Source organism: Podarcis filfolensis, assembly GCF_964270895.1.
Source record: "Podarcis filfolensis genome assembly, chromosome: 8".
NCBI classification, from domain to species: domain Eukaryota; kingdom Metazoa; phylum Chordata; class Lepidosauria; order Squamata; family Lacertidae; genus Podarcis; species Podarcis filfolensis.
Genome location: NC_139611.1, coordinates 79953420 through 79977278, shown reverse-complemented (window position 1 = coordinate 79977278; position 23859 = coordinate 79953420). Strand labels below are relative to the sequence as shown.

General features: G+C 46.6%; 1 protein-coding gene across 1 annotated transcript in view; it reads right to left on the bottom strand.

Annotated features, from left to right (window-relative positions):
• The window catches only part of TMEM145 (transmembrane protein 145), a 35627-nt gene extending 14856 nt beyond the window's left edge, over nucleotides 1-20771 (bottom strand). Inside the window, exons 1-4 of the mRNA XM_083627397.1 lie at nucleotides 20290-20771; nucleotides 7672-7746; nucleotides 7125-7202; nucleotides 1569-1655 (exon numbers count right to left, since the gene is read on the bottom strand). Coding sequence (XP_083483523.1) covers nucleotides 1569-1655; nucleotides 7125-7202; nucleotides 7672-7746; nucleotides 20290-20424 — 375 coding nt within the window. The 5' untranslated portion in view covers nucleotides 20425-20771. The remainder of the gene's footprint in view (nucleotides 1-1568; nucleotides 1656-7124; nucleotides 7203-7671; nucleotides 7747-20289) is intronic.
• Between the last annotated feature and the right edge of the window lie 3088 nt (nucleotides 20772-23859).

Here is a 23859-nt window from a genome sequence, read left to right as displayed (position 1 = left end):
TTACAGAAAAGACTTATGAGAAGGGATTATAAGTTGTTGACTATTAAAAGTAATAGGGCAATAAATGTAAGATTAAAAGAGGAGGTTTGAAAATCATTAGGCGTGGTTGATGGAAGTCTTAGGCTAAAATACCCAAATGATGTACAAGATGAGATGATACGTTCTGTTTGGGAAATATATGCAAAAAGAAATAAAAATGTATTTTTTAAAAGAATGAAATAAAATTCAAAGGTCAGAGATGTCTAAATAAGATATTCTATAACTGGAGAAGAGGTATCAGTGTCTTTGTCTGTCCCACAACTGGTCAAAACAGAGAAATTCAATAATTCAAATCGTACTGCAGAAAAAAATGTGCTGAGTAAGATGATACATGCAAATTTGCTCCAATTGCATAAGTCGTTTAGGTTGCTGAATCAAACTTTCCTTGGTGCATAAATCAGGATTCCCTGGGCACTCGGTTTGTTTTGTTTTAGAATGGTTTGTTTTAGAATGTTTTAGAATGGCCCTAGATGCATGCGTGCGCACACGCACACACACACACACACACACCGCCATCATGCTTTCTCTGTCTTTCTCCACACTGAGAGACAAGAGAAAATAGAGGACAAAGGCCCCATTTTTGCTGGACGCCCAGTCAGAACCTGTTCCTCTCACTGCACGTGTCTTCTTTTGTGTCAGAAGGAATGCTGAAAAAGAGAGCTGGCCTGCTTGTTTCATGATAGGCTCAGTCAGTACAGCATCGGACTCTTAATCTCAGGGCTGGGGGTTCAAGCCCCACATTGGGCGAAAGATTCCTGCATTGTTCTCGTAGTCCCTTCCAACTCTACAATTCTATGATTCTCATTTACACCTTCCACGCAATATACAAAATTCAAGAAAATCAGCTAAAAAGCAGTCGCACACATCACAGAAAGTAACAGCAGGTAACATTTAAAACACCCATGTTTTCTCTCATGGCAAAGATCTATGCATCCAGCTTGGAGAGCTTGTTGGAACAAAAAATGTCTTCGGTTGTTTCTGGAAAGTGCAAATAGCATTCACATGCCTTTTTGCTCCAGAACATCCTGTATCTAATTTAAAGTAAAGGTAAAGGGGCCCATGACCATTAGGTCCAATCGTGGCTGACTCTGGGGTTGCGGCGCTCATCTTTCTTTATTGACCGAGGGAGCCGGCGTACAGCTTCTGGGTCATGTGGCCAGCATGACTAAGCTGCTTCTGGCGAGAAGCACATGGAAACGCCGTTTACCTTCCCACCGGAGCGGTACCTATTTATCTACTTGCACTTTGACGTGCTTTCGAACTGCTAGGTTGGCAGGAGCAGGGACTGAGCAACGGGAGCTCACCCCGTCGCGGGGATTCGAACCGCCGACCTTCTGATCGGCAAGTCCTAGGCTCTGTGGTTTAACCCACAGCGCCACCCGCGTCCCTTGTATCTAATTTAGCACCTCCCAAATCTGTTTGACTGTCTGTTTGTCTGATCTTACTATGACCAGCATCCCGAGTTTTTGGGTATGGGGTAAATGGTGAGCAGAACCCTACAGCCCCTTTCAAGTCCCAGAGACGCTTACCTGGCATCCAGACCAGGCATACTGGGTGGTGAGGTTGATCACCTGATTGTTCTCTGGACGGATCACGGACTCCTTCATCAAACAATCCTACGAAGAGGAAAGAGGAGGTAAAAGGGATATAACAGGAGCCTCAAACCAACATCACCCTGAGCAGGATGACCACATGCAAAAGGGGACCGTGGTACTGTTCATTCAGAAGCGGTATTTCCTTTCCTTTCTTTCTTTTTGTTATTCGTCCTTTATTATTTTATTCACATAATATACATTCTTCACAACAAACAACTCCAAAATAAACAGACAACTCCAAAATAAAATCATATGTAACAAAACCATAAGTCTCATGTTTTCATTTACACTGATCTCCTCTCCGATACCTTTACTTGATATTTCTTGCTGCTTTCTGCTTTCTGCTTTCCTTATAGAATCTTTATGAAAATTTAAATCTCTTAAATCCTATACCAATCTTTAACAGTTTCAATTAATCCCCTCACCTCCCTCCCCCACAGCCCAGTACTTCCCTCCACCCGTGTGCGATATTCTTCGCCTACTATTATTTTTGTTATTGTTGCGTTATTCACTTTATTTGTTATTCCATCCTTAATATATTATTATCCTATCTCCTTGTGCCTTTTAAACTTCTGCATATTAATTTTCAAGCTCCAGCACCGACTTTTTTCATGTATTCCCACTCTTTATTAATTTTTTGATTAGAGTAGCCTCTGATCGATGCTGTTAATTTTGCCATCTCCGCGAATTCAAGAAATTTGGTTCTCCATTCTAATAATTCTGCTATTTTATAAGTTTTCCATTTTTTTGCCACTACGATTCTGGCTGGTATTTCCTTCTCCCTGAAATAAAAGTAGAGGCACATTTGGCTCTTCTCAGACCTGGAGACGATGTCCAGAGCCACTCTTGCTACCTATGAATCATTCACCCTCTGAAGGGTGTAGCTCACCCCTCTGGGCATCTGTGTACCCAACCAAGGCTTCCTCTTGCCCTTCGTCACAAGCAAATAAAACAGTCAAACGCTGCCGGGAGACCAAAGTGCCAACCCTCAGCAGGATCTGCCAGCTGCTTTCGCTCACTTTCACATGAGGTTTCACGGAGCGTTCCCAGACTCCTGATTCAGCGCAATTCCCTGTTCTCAGAGGAGACTGCCTGTCACGTCTCTGCATGAAATGCTGTTCTGGGCCTGGACCCCGTCCAGGCTGGGAGTTGTCCCAGAACAGTGATGCATGCAGAAACACACATGGTAGGCTCCTTCAAGGTGGGGTGTCTTTCACACTCTAAACCAACGGAAGGAAACCTGCGGGCTTTCAGATGCTGCTGGACTCCAGCGCCCTTCAGTCTCAGCCAGCATAGCCAGTGGTCACAGATTGATGGGAACTGGGGAGTCCAGCACAGGTTCTACGTCCCCGCACTGCTGGTTCTCCTATGCCACTCTAGTCATTCTCAGCAGGAAGTCGGGGAATAACTAGATAAGCCAGCCAGTGTGGTGTAATGGTTAGAGTGTGGGACTAGGGACCTGGGAGAGCAGGGTTCAAATCTCCACTCAGCCATGAAGCTGGTTGGGTAACCTTGGGCCAGTCACTGTCTTCTCTCAGCCTAACCTACCTCACAGGGTTGCTGTGTGGGGATTCAGCAAGGTATTTTGGGAGAAGTTTCATTGGAAGTTTTTGCTGTTGTTTTACTGGTACTAACTTTTTGTATCTTTATTTTTATGTGGAAATTGTTCCGTTTGGTTATGTAGTTTTTAACGTGTTTTATTTATTTTTATGACTGCTTTGCTATATATGTAATTATGCAAATCTTTTCATATTGTAAGCCGACTTGAGCATGGTTTTAACCATGGAAAGGCAGGATACAAATAAAATGATGATGGTGACGATTCAGTGAGGAGGGGAGAGAACCATGTACACTACCTTAAGCTTCTTGGAGAAAAAGGTGGGGTCGAAATACAAATAATCCTTCTTCTATCCTATACTTCCCCTTCTCCAGCCAAATCACCACACTATGCTCCTGGCCTCAAGATAGGAGCTGGGGAAGGTCAGTCTGGATGAAACCCGGGGCCCCTCCCAAATCTGTGAGGCTGGGAAGCCTAAGACGGAACCTGGATGAACAGAGAAACTATTCCCTTCGTCAAGGTAAACGACCTTAGCTGCTCAGCACCTGCATCTCAAAAGAGCAAGCTGCATTTTCAATGGGTGAGCTCTGTTGCCATAGAAACAAATGGACGGGCCTTCTCCCACCTCCCTCACTTGATAGGTAAGAAGAAAAACTGTTATGTACTGAGTTCAATAGGATCCTAATTGCAGCAGTCTGATTGGTCCTAGAACAATAGGATCCAGAATGCAGCAGTCTGATTGGTCTGCAGGAGCCACCCAATCCAACTCCAGGTGGAAGTGAATCTGCAACCTGATTGGCCTACAGGTGAATCCCAGAATTAGCCAATCGCATGGGGCCCATTGTGTAAATAATGTATAAAAGCAGACATTTCGGGGGAACTTCCATTCCTCCTCACTATATGAGCTGAATAAAGAGCATGAAATCCACTCTCGACTCCGAGTATATTTCAGAAACAGTAGGCCAAGACAGGGCCATATGTTGTGTTTGTGAGCTGAAAGTTGGAGGCTGGGATCTGTGCTGAGCCTCAGCTGGACTTTGGGGCTTCTCTGGAAATCTAATGGAGAAGCAAGATCTGGGGGAGTGTTGATGCCGTGAGCCCCTCCATCCTGTGCCCACATGTGTAAATAAAACATGTCCTAAAGACAGCAGCATCTCCACTAACCTTCTAAGGAAAGGAAACCTGGGTCCGCACAGGAATCCCTGTCGGCCGTCATTGCTCAGAGAATGGGATAGGAACACACAATAAAGCAACTACTCTATTCCGAACTTAAAAATGGAAAGCATAATGCTGGTGGTCAACAAAAGAGGTTTAAAGAGTGTCTCAAGGCAAATCTAAAACAAAGTAGTATAAACACCGACAACTGGGAAACACTGGCCTGTGAGCGCTCCAGTTGGAGAACAACCTTGACCAAAGGCGTCATGGGCTTTGAAGACACTCGAACGCAGGACGCAAGGGAGAAACGTGCTAAGAGGAAGGCACACTTGGCAATTCCACACCGTTATCAACTCCCACCTGGAAACCAATGTCCCTACTGTGGAAGGGCACAGAATTGAACTCCACAGTCACTTACGGACTCATTGTTAAAACCGTGTTTATGGAAGACAATCATACTCAGCTACGAGGGATTGCCAAAGAAGAAGACAGTGACAGACGAGGATTGGAGAGCAATCCGTTGTCTCCTCTAGCAACCACCCAACCCCACCTCCTCCCAGTGTCTTTCCTTGCACACGTGCAGAACCAGGCCTTAGTGTGGCTCCTCTGGCAGCAGGAAGGTTTTGTGAGCAAACACTTCTCATTGCCAAGCCTTAACGAGCCTCCGCTGATAGCCGATGCTCATATCTCCGGAAACTGCCACATCTAATCTCACACCAGAAAGCGCGCAAATTACATCGCACAAGAAAAGCACCCAGCTGCTCCCTGACACCCACTGTCATCATGGAAATTATGTCAATTATGTACAGCTGAAATATGCAAATGTGCTGCAGCTTCGTAGCACCTAATAATGGTTCCCCCTCTCCAGCTTCCCTCTGCGCTGAAGAAATTGCAAGTGCTCACCCCGGCCCGTTCTGACTTAAACCACCTTGGAAGAGAAACCTCAAAAATTATGACCCGTTCCAATTGAAGAGCAGCTTCTGTTACTAAGGGACTGCTGAGCAGAAGAAACTGCTGGCTATAGAAAAGAGAGGATTATTCTGTCATTCCACCAACCTGCGTACCATAATACCTTGCGCTTTTTCATGCAGAGCTTTCCGAGAGCTCAAATCGCTTTACATAAATTACCTGGGTAATCCGTACAACAACCCTGCAAAGTAGGTCATCATTCTTATCCCTGTACTATTGGCCATGTGCACAATGTGGAAAATACCTAACCTCAGACATCCTCCTTTGTCAGGTCAGGGTGACTATGAGCAGGAGGAATATGTTCCTTACAGATTGCGAGCGCAGCTAAATATATTTCTGTTTTCTGCAAACATAGCAGCAAGGAAGAGAGAAAGAGAGACAGTATTTGATTTTTAGAATTTAGGCACTTTTAGCCTTAGTAATTAGGCACTATGAAAAGAACTCATAAGGCATAATGGTGTACCCGTATGCCTTTCTCAGGTGGCCTTGCCACATTCCCCCCTTTCAAGCTTAGAAACAATTCAAACATTTGTTTCTTCAGCTTGACCCTCATGTTGAACTCCAGTATAGACAACGGTCTTTTCCAGGGGAATCTCTCATGAACTAATCTGGCATAATCATGTTCTTCTTCTGGGACAGGGGGTAAGGCTTGATATATGGCCATTATATGCTTCTGCAATTTTTTCCTAATGTCAGGGGCACTTTGGGTCACAATACTGCAGAGGCGGATGGGGGTTTGGGGGGTTGGGAGGTGCCACGTTGAAGAGAAATCAGCTTCCCTAAGCCAACACACAACCCAATTCTTATTCAGAAGCAAGCAAGTCTTACTGATTTAAACGGGACTTCCTCTCAACTAATGTGTATGGGATTGAAGCAATATCACACGTGAGCTGAGATCCAAATAGGAAGATTTATGGACAATGAACTTAAACTGGGTTTAATGGCCATCACAGTGCCCTTCCATCCCCTAAGTTCATTATCGGTCAGAGAAGAATGAGTGGAATTCACTGGGACCCTCACCCAGGTCAGACTCTACTCGGGGTCCCAAGTTCTCATCTCCTAACCCCCCTAGGACCTTCCAGTTCTCAAAAGCTCCTTCCATTCCTCCTCATCCTCCAAAAACCCTCCCCACAACATCTCCACAAGACTCATGACACCTGGGACTGCTGCTCTGTGAGGGGAAGCAACAGGGGAACTCTAGCAGACAATTCTCAGTCCAGTCACCAAAGGACAGTTCCCCCGATCCTCTGGGAGAAGCTATGACAGCATAACGGGTGTAAAACAAGTGTTAGTCTATTGCTGGACTACAACTCCCATCACCCCAAAAACTGACTATGCTGGCTGGGGTGATGGAAGCAGGAGTTCCACATCACTAAGGACATTGGTTCACCAGCGTTTTACTACAGATTTCTCCTAATAAACACATTTTTTAAAATGCAGTTTTAGCTAATGGACACGTTTCTGCAAGCAATTTCCCCATATACAATGCCTTCTTGTTTTGTTTTTCCCCCACGAATATATCCACCCTTATGCAAACTTTCCCCTCATAGATGCATTCTTTGTAAACGTTGCTAAGCAAAATTTTGATAAATGCGAATTTCCAAGGACAGATGTGTTTTGGTTCACATATAGCTTTGAAAAGTGTGGCTTTGATAAGATTCGGCTTCCAAAGAGACCTGAATCGAATTTCTCTCCCTCCGCCTCGGTGGCGACTTTGCATAACCTGCAGAGAAGAAGCTAACCCACTGGGACATATTCACCTCTTGAAGGGAAGTCTAACTGCAGATGAATGACCCATCCAAACTGACCTTGTTTCCCTTCTTGTAGACGGCGGGCCACTGGGAAGGATCATCAAAATAAAGAAGGATATTCTCGCAGCATTTGGCCTTTAAAGGGAAGCAGAAGGACGGCTGTAAGGATAGCAATAGCAACATAGGCCCAACACGACAAACACATTGTGTACAACGACAGGGATGGTGGACCTGTGGTCCTCCAGATGGGGCCAGACTCCACATCCCATCACCCTGAGCACAGGCCATGCTGGCTGTGGGATGATGGGAGTTGGAGTCCATCCACACCTGGAGGGCTGTTTCCCACCATATATGAAAAAGGTTAGGCTTTTTAATTATTTTGCTTATTTGACAAAATATGTCAATAAAAGCAGTTCAATGCCATTAAAAATAATTTGGAAAATTAAGTAGCAAACAAAAAAGAAGATTAGAGCATGTCAATATATATGAAGTTGGGGAGGCTTGCCTTAAAAAAGTTTTATGCAGGCACCAAATTTTTTGAGATGGTAAAAGAGGTGGCTAAAAAACCAAAAAAAGGAATATGATTGAAAGATAAAAATATTACCTCTGGGTAGCGGAACCTGAAGTCCAGGCGCCCATAGTCAGAAAGGAAGCAGAATCGAGTCAAGAAGACCCAGTCCTGGGAAGAAGGAGTATGTGTATGTGTTATTTCTTATCATACCAGCTCCGCCATTTTGTTTTTTTGTTTAATATATTTATGAACCTCACTTTCATATATAATATATCCCAAGGTGGTATACAGACTAAACATACAATATCACCATGAACACATCAAAAAAAAGTTTTTGATTTGAGTTCCTACTGAAATGAGGCTGATTTTAATGTTGTACTTAATCTTGTTTTTAAGTTGTATTTTAATCAATTTTTTTTACCTGGTGTTAGTCGCCCTGAGTCCAGTCTTGGTTGGGGAGGGCAGGGTATAAATAAAATTTATTATTATTATTATTATTATTATTATTATTATTATTATTAAACCCATCAGTAAGAGCTGCTTGGCAAAGAATCTCACATTTGAAAGTCCTGCCAGAATAAAACAGTTTTTAGAAGACTCCTAAATCCAAACCCAGGACACCACCTTCTGTGTCTGAAATCCTGCACAAGTCACATGACCCGCACAAGATTGCATATTCGGGGGGGGGGGGGGGACACTTTTTTTCGGAGTGAGATCTCGACCAGAAATCACGCAAGAGCAAGGCGCCCAAAATGGCCACTGTACTCTCACAGGGTGAAATGGGATGTCTGGGTTTTCTGGGACAGTTGGTGAGTATGATGGTCTGAAATTGTATATAGCAGCTTCCATGTTCCTCTTGAAATCTTTAGGGTCTTCTTGCATGAGGGTCTTCTCCCAGCCCTTTGCAAACCCAACCCAATGGAAGTGCGCTGTGGAAAGTATCCAAATACGATTAGAACATTATATTTCAGGAGAGATTAGCGTAAGCCCAACCCAGCCTGAAAATTATTCAAGTGTCAGCAGCCCAAACACGGCTCCAACCAGTTACCATAAAAATTTTTACGGCTTGGCTGTAGGAAGGATAAATAACATCCCAAACAATCCCCATAAAATGAAATCTATTAGGCGGTTAACGTCATAGTCATTAATTTAATAGAGCGCAGTGCACCAGCTAGAGAGGGCAGGCCACTCTGTACCAACGGCTTGTTGCTAGGTGTGTAGACCCCTAAATGAAGGGGGGCGCAGGGCAGACCCTGTCCTGTGGCCTGGTGAAGTGGCCTGCTTCAGGAATTGGTTCTGAAAGCAGCAGAATCTTTTTTTAATCAAGGGCAGGGGGCTATTTCACCACTTGGGCTCCATTTTAGGAGACCAGGATCTTGCTGCACAAACATTAATGGGTCCTGTGACCCCAGACCGCAGGTTCTGGGTGGAAGAAGTGAGGTCGACATAGGTTTTCTTGTAAAGAAGTCTCAATATCATAGGCTCATATCATAGAATTGTAGAGTTTGAAGGCACCCCAAAAATCATCTAGTCCAACCCCCTGCAATATGCAGAAATCCCAGCTAAAGCATCCATGACAGATGGCCATCCAACCTTTGCTTAGAAACCTCCAAGGAAGGAGAGTCCACAACCTCCAGTGGAGGACTGTTCTACTGTCAAACAGCTCTTACCGTCAGAAAGTTCTTCCTGATGTTTAGCCAGAATCTCCTTTCTTTTAACTTGAAGCCATTGGTTTGGGTCCTAGCCTCCAGAGCAGGAGAAAACAAGCTTGCGCCACCTTCCAAAAGGACAACACCTTAGATATTTGAAGATGGCTATCATATCTCCTCTCAGTCTCCTCTTAACCAACTCCTTCAACCATTCCTCATAAGGCTTGATTTCCTCAGCTAATATAATACTTTGATTCTTTGGGGGAACCTACAGGTGTCGATCTCCTGTTTACCAGTTTTAGCACAGAATTTTTGTAGGTTTTTAGTATAGATATGGTCTTGGCAGAGATGTGTACAGACTCCTAGAACCAACTTTCCTTTTCATCTACGAAGCAGATATGCTCCCTTACAGTGCATATTGAAAGGCCCGACCTCTCCAACCATTGGACCTCTTCCAGATCTGGGAACAGGATCCAAAAGTGTTGGCTACTTGAGTCTCAAGATGCACTCTCAGTGCAGATTATGTGCCACTCCACATTTGTTAACAGTGTTGTCATGGTTTCCCGGGAAGTGAGTCACTCGACTCAAAGGTTTTTACGCAAAACTTGAGAACATTTTCCGATGGAGGGCCATTGACACACAGAAAAAGTCTATTAGGGGGTGTAACCACAAGTGGGAGGAGAAGGGGGGCTGGATCTGGTGGTAGGTGGTACCAGAGCCAAAAGAGGGTGGAGTTTGCAGGATTGCATAGTTCTTTGGGTCTATTCTCTTTATCTCTCTCTCTCTCTCTCTCACTCTCACTCTTTCTCTCTCTCTCATGCACACACACAGTGCCAAAGAGGAAGAGATTCTCAGAGGCGGTGGTCTGGAGGAGAAGAATGGCCCTACAATGTCCAGAGAGCCAGTTGATGTTTTGGATCACACAAAATCAGACTCAGGACTGCAGGTTCCCCACCCCGATTTAAATACTGAAGCTATGGTCTACCTCCCTGCAGCCCTTTCTTACAGGTTATGAAACACAGACTCTGCTTATAGATTCCTAGAATGGTAGAGCCAGAAGGAACCCAAGGGCCATCTATGTCCAGGCCACTGCAATGCAGGAATCTCAGCTAAAGCATCCATGGCAGATGGCCGTCCAACCTCTGCTTAAAATCCTGACCAGAGAGAATGAGAAGTGTGATGGGAATACACACGCAAACACAAACAGGGCTATAACCCTAAGTGCTCCGGTCCCCCAAACCTGACCATTGCACCATTAAGCCCCTAGAGCTTCCACCCTGTGCAACTCCTAAGCTCTTTTCACCTTCCCAATCCCAGTCCTGAAACCACTTTTCTATTCTGCAGCCCTGCTTTGTACCCTTGTTCTCACCTTCACCACCATGTCCATGCCTCTCCCTCCTTTATGTACAACTAATCCAGAATGCAGCAGCTAGACTGGTGACTGGGAGTGGCCGCCGAGACCATGTTTAGGGAAGTTTTTAATGGGTGATGTTTTATTCTGTTATTAATCTGTTGGCAATCATCCAGAGTGGCTGGGGAAACCCAGCCGGATGGGCGGGGTATAAATAAATAAATAAATAAATAAATAAATAAATAAATGATTATGATGATTACCCCCTCCCCTTGTACACAACGCCCCCCCCCATGATAACCTCCTACACCTCACCCCTCCCATACACGGCAACTACGAATCACCTTTTTCACCTTCCGCAAATACCTTGGAGCCACCATCTCTTCCTATTCTGCAAACACTTTCATGCCCCTGCTTAGTGGTGTAATGGGTCAGTGCGTCTGGCTGCTAACCAGAAGGTTGGCGGTTCGAGCCCACCCAGGGATGGCTGTGGGCAAGATTTCTGCATTACAGGGGGCTGGACGAGATGACCCTCATGATCCCTTCCAGCTATGTAGTTCTATTATTTTATTATTCATTTTCGCCCCCATTCCCATGCCTCCTATTTGCACATGACCTGTGGCCTAGGACCCTCATACCTACAGGACCGCCTCTGCTGGTATGCCCCACGGAGGACCTTAAGGTCCATAAATAGCAACACCCTAGAGGTCCCGGGCCGTAAGGAAGTTAGATTAGCTTCAACCAGAGCCAGGGCCTTTTCAACTCTGGCCCCAGCTCTGCCTCATGAGACCAGGGCCCTGCAGGATCTGATTTCTTTCCGCAGGGCCTGTAAGACAGAGTTGTTCCGCCTGGCCTTTGGCTTGGAGTCAATTTGCTTCCCTTCCCCTCTTTCTTTTTTCCTTTCTCCTCCTGTGATGAGGCTGCATTTTAATGTTTTAATGTTGTATTTAACCTTGTTTTTTAAGTTGTATTCCAATCAACTTGTTTTTATTATTGGTTGCTAGCCGCCCTGAGCCCGGCCCTGGCTGGGGAGGGCGGGGTATAAATAAAATTTATTATTATTATTATTATTATTATTATTATTATTTAGTGGTGGCTGGTGCCCGTTGGTGTTCATAGGGCGGAGGGCAGGGAGGTCAGCATTAGGGGGCGCCTGACTACTTGCAAGTAGGAAGGTAGACAGGTAGGAGATGCCTGAGGGCTGACTGATATTGGTGATCTGATGTCCTGTTTGTCAGCTTCCATGGATACTTTTTGCTTTTTGAGCCCAGCTCTTTATTGACTTCAGGGCAAAAACTTCAAAGTCAGAAGTGACCTTCCTTAGGGAGTAACAAAGAGGCGCAGCAAATTAGATACCTGGGTCATAAACCGTAAGCTCCGATTGCCCAGAGCATCCTCCAAAAGGCAGCTACGTGACAGTCCACACTAATCAAATGGAGCAAAGGGTACTAAAAAAGGTCAGATCCTATCCCCCTTGACAGCATTCTCTCAGTTCCCTTCTGGCACAAATTTGCTGATTGCAAATGCCAGAGAAACTACATTCATGCCACCCTATGAAACTGCTTTGAACAGTCGTGGCTTCTTCCCCCAAAGAATTCTGGGAGCTGTAGTTTGCTAAGGGTGCAGAGAGTTGCTTGGAGGCCTCTATTCCCCTCACAGAGCTACAGTTCCCAGAGGGATTTGATTGTTAAACCACTCTGGAATTGTAGCTCTGTGACGGGAACAAGGGGGACGCTTGGCACTTTTAACAGATGACAGGTCCTGTAATTCTTTGCAGGGGTAGCCACGGCTGTTTAAAGTGCCATCATAGCACTTTAAATGCACGACGTTGAATGCGGCAGGAATAACCCCGTTTATTCCAGTTCAATGCCGATACGGAAGGGGTTTGTGTCCGCGATCCGACCATCGGGAACCCCCGTTCTTCCAGGAATTGCATCCACCTCCTTTCCCCTTCCCTCTACACGGCTGAAACAGCGCAGTGAAATACCGTGCGGTTGCTTCTCAGGCACCTGACACCACAGACGGTGTCAAGTCACCGTACCACCGCAGTTTCCTGGGTCAATGCCATCCCCGCTGCCACTAGACAACAGCCACTGATAGACACAGCTGAGACAGACAAAAGTCTCAAGAGGAGGGGCTGAAATAATTCGGGTCAGGGGAGAAGGCAAGAGAGGCAGATCGAAGGATTTGGAGAACAGGCAGGGAAGGATATTGTAAGCTAGACCATATCTGCCAGATCTAGAAATGTATGTATATAATATCAGGTGGAGGTATATAAAATCTCCCTGGGGAAATGGATATCTAAGGAAACAAGCCTCTTTCCTCCTCCCTCTTTCTCCTCTGTCCGACTCTCGGGCCTACCTCCTTCCCCTTAAAATCCCCTTCGCGTTCCCATGGCAACAACCCATGCTCAAGGTTTCCACGGAAACCGTACCCGAGGCTGAAGAAGGCAGAGGAAACAAGCAAAATCCGAGAACTGGGGCAAAGGCACGGGGAAGGATCCAAAAAAAGAGGGGGGGGGGTCAGATTGCACACACCCCTCCCTGGATTTCAAGCAGCCTCCTGAGCTTTATCTGCCTGCCGCGGGTCTCTCTGAAACACCCCCCCCCAATAAACCCCTGGGGGTGCATTGCCTCAAAAAATACTGTTTTTTGGTGAGGCCTGCTGCCTCAGCGGCTGCATCCTGCAAACAAGCAGCAATGAACAGGTGCTGTGTTAAAGTTGTGAGAAGGGGCAAAGCTCAGGTGAAGCACCTGCTTTGCCAGGTTCGAATCCTGGCTTCTTCAGGTAGGGTTGGGAATGCCCCCCCTTTCTGAAAACCTGCTGCTGTTTATCATCAGGAGGTACCAAACTAAATGGGTCAACGGTCTGCATTCACACCAAACGCTTAAAGTACTACGGTACCACTTTAAACAGCCATGGCTTTCCCCCAAAGAATTCTGGGAGCTGTAGTTTGTTAAAGGCACTGAGAGTCATCTGGAGACCACTACTCCCGTCAGAGAGCTACAGTTCCCAGAGTTACCTATGAAGGAGAATTGATTGTTAAACCACAGTGGGAACTGTAGCTCCTGAGGCGAGGTATCTTCTAACAACTGCAGCTCCCATAAGTCTTTGGGAGGGAAGCCATTACTGTTTGACGTGGCATTGTAGTGAAGGACTTTAAATATGTGGTGCAAATGCGACCCAACACCACATCCAGGACAATTCCTATGCTTCAAATCCTTTTCTGAAGCTCTCTCTTCTCCAGGGCTCCCATTTCTGTGCTCCAAACCTAGAGCCCTTTTGTCCTCTGTGTGTGGTCAAGTGGTCAGTTTTCCTTCTCCCTGCCCCAGCCTCTGGCAGATCCCTTCTGCAATGCCAGCTCCAGGATTTGGAGGGCATTAGTGACTGCATCTCCATCTTAACTGATGTCCCCGTGGCCTTGCCTGCTGCCTCAGGACCCACTCTTCCCAAACACCCAGAGGGATGCCAGAGGCAAGCAGAGATTGGCTGGCCGACTCTTGAGTAGTCGCATCAGGCAGTTAAGGAGACTCTGGGGGGTGACAGCAGCCACCCTGCAGGGGTGTAGTGGTTATCAGTGGTGACTAGTGCCCCTTGGGGCTGGTATTTTTTAACCTAGGTTAACCAACCTCCTGGGACGCGGGTGGCGCTGTGGGCGCCTAGGGCTTGCCAATCAGAAGGTCGGTGGCTCGAATCCCCACCACGGGGTGAGCTCCCGTTGCTCAGTCCCTGCTCCTGCCAACCTAGCAGTCTGAAAGCACGTCAAAGTGCAAGTAGATAAATAGGTACCACTCCAGCGGGAAGGTAAATGGCGTTTCCGTGCACTGCTCTGGTTCGCCAGAAGCGGCTTAGTCATGCTGGCCACATGACCCAGAAGCTGTACGCCGGCATGGTAGGCCAATTGGTGTCAAGGAAAGATAAGACGTTTTTTATGTACGCTACAACAGCAGCAAGAGTACTGTTAGCAAAGTATTGGAAGACACAAGAACTACCCACACTGGAAGAATGGCAGACCAAGGTAATAGACTATATGGGACTGGCGGAGATGACCGGCAGAATCCGAGACCAAGGGAAAGAGACGGTGGAAGAAGACTGGAAGAAGTTTAAAATCTATCTCAAGAACTGTTGTAAAATTAATGAATGCTAAAATGTTTTGGGTGATGCAAAATAGAATTGCAGCGATTAACAATTGGATATGAGAAATAAGATCTAAAGAAAGTGGTGTATTGAAATTAGGGGATGCTGAAAAGATTGATAACAGGGATGCAGAAAGGGGAGGTATGGGGAAGTCGCTGAAAGAAGGTTCAAGAAAAGAAAGGTTAAGAAAGTATACGTGTTTATATGTTTGTATGTCTATGTATTGTGTTGTATTGTTTTGTATTATGTGTGGAAAAACCAATAAAAAATTTATTAAAAAAAAACAGAAGCTGTACGCCGGCTCCCTCGGGCAATAAAGCAAGATGAGCGCCGCAACCCCAGAGTCGGCCATGACTGGACCTAATGGTCAGTGGTTCCTTTACCTTTACCTAACCAACCTCTTGTACATGCAGCTTCAGAGTGGTCTGTTAGGTGTGGGCTGGGGAATAGGACAGATTCATAGAATCATACTGTAAAGTTGATAGAGACCACAAGGGCCTTCAGTGCGGGAATGTTTTGCCCAACGCGGAACTCGAACCCATGACCCTGAGATTAAGAGCCTTACTCTCTGCCGACTGAGCTAATCCTCGTTTTTAAAGCATATTTCATTTACGGAAGGCACATCTGCCCCATAGATTTAAATCAGGCATAGGCAAACTCGGCCCTCCAGGTGTTTTGAGACTACAGTTCCCATCATCCCTGAACACGGGTCCTGTTAGCTAGGGATGATGGGAGTTGTAGTCCCAAAACATCAGGAAGGCTGAGTTTGCCTATGCCTGATTTAAAGCATATTCAGCACACATTTAAAATGCAAGTTGTCCCCCACTCCTCACAGAACTACAACTCCCAGATATTTTCAAACTACAGGACCCAGGATTCTTTGGGGGTGGCTCTGAAAAAGCGATTGTTGCAATGTGTTAATAGTGGTTGTATCACAAAAAGAGGTGCTGGTTATTCTGGTGGCCAAACATGCAAAAATAGAAAATTCCTGCCATCATTGGCTACTACGAGTCACAGTGGCCATATGCTATCTCCAGTATCAGAAAACAACAACCAGGCAGGATTATTGTGTTCACGTCACACCTGTGGAAAGATGTGTTAGGTCCTTAGTCTGATGCAACACAACTCTTATGCCCTTACATTTCTGTGCTTTAACATCAGATTAATTAACCAGGAATAAATACTGTCCCTCGTTCTGCGCTTTTGCATACATTTAAAGGACAAGGCCTTCATCCAAAGAATTGCAGTTTGCTAAGTGTGGCTCTGTGAGGGGCAAACTACAGTTCCCAGAATTCTTTGTGGGGACGGCACCATGTACTTTAAATATGCTTTAAATGTACAGTGTGACCGTCACATGTAAAGTGGATTAGGCTCTTCATTCTACTGCAAAATACCCAATTACAGGATTTAACTGTCCTTTACCCAATTTATTAGCAGATGGGCTAAAGTGGGTCAATTAGCTGACATTAAAAACTCAAATATGCGCTTTGGATCAAATAACCCAGGGTATTTGGCAATTGCACCCTAAATCACTGGCTCATTCCTTGCTCCCAGACTCTCCAGTCATAAAGGAGATACCGCGATCCCAATGCTAACTGCCCCTAGTACACCCATCTACCCTTTCTATGGCCTAAGAAAAAATATGTGGTGGTACCTCCAATGCAGGCAAATTTATTGCGTAGTAAGGTTTATTGAGCTGGCATGCAGTATACAGAGAGATTGGAAGGGCAGAGGGAGTAAAATGAGGCCAAACGACAACGAAGCGCAAAAAGTATATATAGTCTGTGGCAATGTTGTATATAGCTATAGAGCAAGTAAAGCGATCGTTTACAACAGCAGTTATGCTGCATTGCTGACTGTAAATACATAGAAAGAATATTTATTGTGGTTTATAACATAGGGAACTGTAGGGTTGCCATATTTCAAAAAGTAAAAACCAGGACACCCTGAAAGTTGTTGTTTTTTAAGGAAACTCCCCAAATTGTTGAGCTTTTTACAGAAAAACCCAAAAGTTGCAGTAAAAACTACAATATTTTTTTTTTTACGTTTTGGAGCTTTTTAAGGCATTTTCGGCACGATTTAACCCATTGCTGGTTTTCCAGAACATTTGCCCAATTCCCGAAAAGTAATCCAGGACACCATTTTCAGAGGCGGATTGCAGGACATGTCCTGGGAAATCAGGACGGACGGCAGCCCTAGGGAACTGCCTTATACTGAATCAGACCAAATAGTCCATCTGGCTTAGTACTGTCTACACTGACTGGCAGCTGCTCTCCAGGATTTGGAATGGGACCCTACCAGCCATACCTGGAGATACCTGCCAGGCATGAAACAGAGACCTCCTGCATGCTCTACCACTGAGCCACACTGATGTGTTAGGGTGAGATCTTGGTTTTATACAATACTGTCACAGAAGATGATTCAGTCCCATTTCCCTTCTTCCTGTGTGTGTTCATCTACATGGAAAGTATATTATACACACAAACCCGCCAACTTAAGATAACGCTTTCTGCGTCCGATATTGCAGACTCTGGATCATGTTAGTATGCTAGTCTTTTAAGGGGACATGAGACTCTTTGTTGGGTTTTTTGTGTGTGCAAGAGACCAAGGGCTCATCCTCCAGACTTCCTTTGGTGTCACAGGTCCGAGCTTTAAAGCTCCATGTCTGAAAGTCTATTTTAATTTTTTGTCACAGCGCTTTCCTCAGGGTGTTTTACCGCCAAATCAGAGCAAATGGCAACTGGGTTTTCTGTGGGTTTCTGTTTGCTCCGATTCAGTGGTAAACCACGGGCTTTCCTGCAGAAAGTCAAGTAACCTTTATTGGCATCACATAAGAACATTCAGAATACATTTAAAATAGATAGGCCGGTGCGATCTCGTCGCCACCCCAAGGGCACAGTCACCCGCCAAAGGGCAGAAGAGGCGAGCAATCTGCCTCATCTCTGAGGGTTTCCAGCAAGGGCAGGATCCTGTAGCATACTTCAGCGACAAAAAATCAAATAGAGGGACACTCAGGCAGAGAGCTTTAAAGTCCAGATCTGTGCCTAGAAAGAGCAATGCAAAGGGAAGTCTAGAGGACTCCACAGCTACCCCTCTAAAAGTTGTTTCAGTGGCATAAGGCACTTACAGACAACATGCTTATTTCACATTTAGCCTGTTTCGTTTGCAAGGAGATTGGAGGATTTTGGGTATTCCATGAGTATTCATTGTGATGTGTCTGCTGGGAGGTTAGACGATGTTGCATCAAAGCAAGTGTTATCCCACACTTTCCAGGGCATTCTCCTTTCACTTTCCTTACTGCAAAACCAAAAAAACCACAACAACAGATCTGTTGGGAAATGAGGTTTTTGTTGCACAAGACCTCCCTATCAACTACAATTTTGCGGTGTGAATTTGTTGGTATGAGATGTGAATCCCACCCCAAAACAGTGACAGCCTGGAAGGACCCATAGTCATCCTCTCCCACACAGCAAAGAGGCAAAACAGCAAAAGCTTAGGAAGCCACTCTATAGTGAGCCAGGGCACTGGTCCATCTAGCTCACTGGTCTTCAACTGGTAGTTTGGGACACATCCATGGGTCATGGCCTGATCCAAGGTGAATTGCAACAGGAGCACTACCACCATACAAATGTATGAGTAGGGTTTACTCCTTAGCTTTTTCTTCTCCCGAAGATATTCCACAAGCCAACAGAGGTTTAAGATCTGAGTTTTCCTTCTCCATTTGCCCCTCACTTCCCTCTATAGCAAGAAACTGCTTTCTTGACCACTGGACCTGTTTTGGCTTCCTCCACTCAATCCAACAGAACCTGTCTTCTCCTGCAGGGCAAGTCCCTAACTCACTGAGGGTTTGAGACCCATCAGCTACCCTCACCTGGTTTAGCCAGCCAGTCAAAGCCGTTCCTGGGGTGTAGCCGCTGTCACACACTGACAGCTTCCAGGAGCCACAGGTGAGAGCCCATTGCAGGGTGAGGACCAAAGGTGGACAAAGTACCCCAGAAGGAGCATGACGTGTCCCCAGGGGTACTAAAGGTAAAGGTAAAGGGACCCCTGACCATTAGGTCCAGTCGTGGCCAACTCTGGGGTTGCGGCACTCATCTCGCTTTACTGGCCGAGGGAGCCGGCGTACAGCTTCTGGGTTATGTGGCCAGCATGACGAAGCCGTTTCTGGTGAACCAGAGCAGCGCACGAAAACGCCATTTACCTTCCCACTGGAGCGGTACCTATTTATCTACTTGCACTTTGACGTGCGTTCGAACTGCTAGGTTGGCAGGAGCAGGAACCAAGCAGCGGGAGCTCACCCCGTGGCGGGGATTCGAACTGCTGACCTTCTGATCAGCAAGTCCTAGGCTCTGTGGTTTAACCCACAGCGCCACCTGTGTCCCTACCAGGGGTACTACCCCTCCCCTAACCCCACCCCCACCAAATGTCTGGTAAAAGAGTAAGCAGTGGGACGCCAAAAGCACATTTCGGTTAAAAGTGGGTTTTGGGTCTGAAAAGGTTGAAGGCTACTGATCTGGCAGCAGCTCTGTAGGGCTTCAGACAGTGGCTGTTCCCATCCCTAGATGGAAATGTCGAGGACTGAACCTCCTACATGCAAAGCAACTGATCCGCCACTGAGCCAAGACCCCCCCCCCCCACTGATATCAGATTAGTTCTTCCAGAGTAACTAGCTCCCCTAGTTATTGACACACCAGGCCTGCTCCTGGTTTTTTTATTCCACATCTATGTATGCATTGAACGGGCGATAGAAACAGCCACCCACCTCGCTTCTATCTGCTCCATTCCAAACAGCCAAGGCTGCTGACCGTGTGCTAAACGACAAGTGACCTATTGCATGGCCTTGAGCCTGCACCCTATGAGGCAGGCCTGGCGGAGGAAGCTCCAGGGTGCAAAAGTTACAGCACCGTGAAATGGATCCAAACACTTAAAAAAAAAAGCAAGCAGGCTGGCCTTTCTTGGTAGAGAACAAAGCCCCGGTTTGTCATGGGGGCGGTGTGTGAAGGAAGGCATCTGGAACGCCCCCCCCCCCCAAAATAACCCACCATCCCAAATTCCAGCTACATCCTGGAATAACCTCCCTATCCAGCGGCTTCTCCAAGGCGTCAGGGCAGAAGAGGGAGCTGCCTTAGCAACCATCTCGCCCCGTCCAAAGCCCATCATGGGGGAGAATCCAAATAAATCTTCTGGGGGTGGGGGGTTGGAGGGGGGGCATTATCTGATCCCTCTTGGGCTCCCCCAGGGGGAAAAAGGCCATTGCAAATTTCCTAAATGAATGGGGGGGGGGTCTTTTTTTTTGACGGTAGAAGGCTCCAGTGCTGGGGTGGGGGAGAGAGGTCACATTTGAGAGCGCGCAGCAATGCCCCGCCAGCGCTACCGCAGCAAGCGCATCAGAAGCGAGCCCGCAGGGGCTTTGGGGAGGAAGGAAGCGGGGATGGGCGCAAGGGAGCCCCGGGAGGCCTGCGCCGCGTGGGCCCCCGAGTGGGGCGGCCCGGCTCGGTTCTGCAAGCGCCGATAGAAGGCAGAGCACCTCCTTCTTCCCGCTCCCACCCCAAATCTCCCCAGATGCGCACTCACCTCCTTGGTGCTGATGTTCCCTTTCACGTACTTGCCCCAGCAGGTCTGGGGCGCCTGGAGCAGGAGCAGCAGGAGGAGGTGGAAGGAGACGGCGAGGAGCCTCGCAGTTCCGGGCAGCTCCATCCTCAACCCCATGGCCGGCTCCAGCAGCCGGGCTCGGCTCCCTGCGCGCTCCCGCTTAAAGAGACACGAGCTCAACGCCTCCCCCTAACCCCTCCAAAAAATGCACACCCCACAACACAGCAGCCACCTTCTTCTTCCTCCTCCACTCCCAAATCCTGTGCATCGGGGCTGTGTCTCCTCCTTGCAAGAGATGGAGGCGCTGTGTGCAGAGAATGGATTTAAAAAAAAAAATCGCAAAAACCACACCGCTATTTATTTTTGGGCGCGGATTGTGTGTGTTGGTGTTATGAAGACGCACGACTTCCTGCAACCAATCTCGTCTGCACGGAGAGAAATATCACAGGGCTCAAGCAGACTGGGCGGTGCCGTCACGGATCTGTTGGGGTGAAAAGCTCGCAGAAACCGGCTTGGAGGCGTCCGTCGCGTCCTCACGTTTCCCCAGTAGGTTCTCAGTTTTTAAGACTGCGTATGTATGCTACTCGGGGCAGGGACCTGTCAGTTCCCAGACTGCCTTGTTTTGTAACGTTCCAAGCACCGGAGATGCCAATATAAAATATTGGGGGGACGGGGGACCCAGGTAAGCCCTGCCCCGCATAATCAATCACAATCTGTGTCACGCACTCACCATTTGAATGGCAATGTCCCTTAATTCGCATGGAGACCGGCCCGTTATGTATTTTAGGAGGGTGTCAAAGGGACCTCGGGCCCCTAGGAGTTGGGCCCCTAGGAGATGTTTTTTTGTTTGTTTATATGTGTCAAGTATGCTACCTGCACCCTTTCATTGAAAAGAGAGAGAGAGAGAGAGATGCTGGAGGGGCTCAGAAAATATTTTTAAATGACCCCCCCCCACACACACACATTCCTGCAAAAGGCCCTTGAATGTTGTACATGGAGTAGCCTTTGATTTCACAGGACGCATTGTAGCAGAATGATTTCCATCATTGATGGCCACAGGCCAAGGTAGAAATAAACACAGGAACCAAAGTTTCATTGATAACATAGATCTCTCTCTCTCCTTCCACTTTACCTGCAGCTCTTACTATTCTGTCACACCCTAGATTAGAGAACGGGTGCAGATTTTTTCCCCAGACTGTGGGCTACATTTCCTTCTGGGGAACATCCACTGCCATCCACATTTCCAAGCACAATTCAAAATGTTGACCTTTAAAGCCCTAAATGGCCTCGGTCCAGTATACCTGAAGCAGCGTCTCCACCCTCATCATTCTGCCCAGACACTGAGGTCCAGCTCCAAGGGCCTTCTGGTGGTTCCCTCGCTGCGAGAAGCCAAGTTACAGGGAACCAGGCAGAGGGCCTTCTCGGTAGTGGCACCCGCCCTGTGGAACGCCCTCCCACCAGATGTCAAAGAGAAAAATAACTACCAAACTTTTAGAAGACATCTGAAGGCAGACCTGTTTAGGGAAGCTTTTAATGTTTAATAGGTTATTGCATTTTAGTGTTTTTTTGGAAGCCGCCCAGAGTGGCTGGGGAAACCCAGCTAGATGGGCGGGGTATAAATAATAAATTACACTGGTCAACAACAAATTGGTTGTCTGCATTTTTTCAGTTGATTTAGGATGAATCTGATGCGATGAATCCAAAAATCACATTGGTTTTGCTCAATCAGGTCAAGTTTTTGAGCTACGGCCACATGTCTTTTTTATGTTTTTGATCACATGTACGCTTGTGTGGAGCGTTTTAGAAGAAGTTGGTGGGGGTAAAATGCCATGTCGAATAATTGTTTGGATTGGAAATGATTATTTTAATGACAAGAAGTATTCAGGTCCGATAGTTCTGGGTGATTATGTCGAAAAGGGATCAGTTTGAAGTCATAAAACCTCGAAATCTTCCATAAATTGGTGCGGCAAAGCATAAAGTTGGGGGATCAAAACTAAGTTAATCCTGATCTTCAATCAGCACGTCGTCCTGTAGCTCATTGTGATGAAATTCCAGTGCCTATCTTCGGAGAACTTCCTGACATTAGTGACGAAGATGCCTCCAGTGTTGAAGGACATGAAGAAGAAGAAGTGGTTCTTGAAGATGATGCTCCACATCCATTTTCCCAAAAGAAGTTGAAGATCTAGTTCGCGACCTCAGCTTGTCAAAGGACTCTGCCAAACTGTTGGCATCCAGATTGAAGGGGAAAAAACCTCCTCTCTGACAGTGCTCGCATCAGCTTCTTCCGCAACAGGCATCAAGAGTACCTCCGTTTTTTCTCGGAAGAGAAGGACTTGGTGTACTGTGCAGATATTGCGCAGCTTCTGCTCAAGCTTGGAGTGCCACAGTATGAACCCAAAGATTGGAGACTGTTCACTGACAGCAGCAAGCGATCACTGAAATGTGTTCTGCTTACACAACGGCAACCAGTTTGCCTCTATACCCCTGTCTCACTCAACTACACTGAAGGAGAACTATGAAGCGGTGAAGTATGTGCTGGAGAAAATTGGTTATGATCAGCATAAGTGGTTTATTTGTGTTGACCTGAAGATGGTGAACTTTTTGTTGGGACAACAGTCTGGCTTCATCAAGTACCCATGTTTTCTGTGCATGTGGGATAGTAGGGACCGTGCTCAGCATTACACGAAGAAGGACTGGCCTGTGCAGGAGGAATTGGTGCCTTGCAAAGAAAGGAACGTTATCAACGACCCTCTGGTAGACAGAGACAGAATACTCTTCCCACCGCTGCACATCAAGCTCAGCTTAATCAAGCAGTTCACCAAGGCTCTGGACAAGGATGGTGACTGCTTCACTTACTTGTGCCCAGGCTTTCCAGGATTGACCATGGAGAAGTTGAAAGCTGGCATCTTTGACGGTCCTCAGATCCATCAGCTCATCAGAGATCCAGAGTTCGGAAACTCAACGAACGAAGTGGAACTGGAAGCGTGGAAGGCATTTGTTCTGGTAGTGAAGAACTTTCTTGGCAACAATAAAGCCAGAAACTACGCAGAACTTGTCAACAACATGCTGACTGCTTTCAGAAACCTGGGCTGCAACATGAGCATCAAGATGCACTACCTATTTTCACATATGGACCGGTTTCCTGAGAACCTGGGTTCAATGAGTGACGAGCAGGGGGAGAGATTCCATCAGGACATGAAAGAGATGGAGACCAGGTATCAGGGTCGCTGGGACGCAGTCATGATGGCTGACTACTGTTGGACTCTGAAGAGAGACCTCCCTGCTGCTGAGCATTCCAGGAGTTCCAAGAAATGGAAGTTCAAGCCCTGAAGTTGAAAAATGGTGAAGCAACATGCAATTTACGTGTACTTACCTTTATCAATGCCCACCATTCAGTTTACAGTAAACCTGACCTGATGGAGAGAAAACAGATGCCATTTCCTGATTCAGCAGTGCAAAAATACTCTAAATCAGTTGTAGAAATCTAGCCAACATTCAAAAAGTAAAAAATTGTTGCCCAGTCTTGTTGTTGTTGTTGTTGTTGTTGTTGTT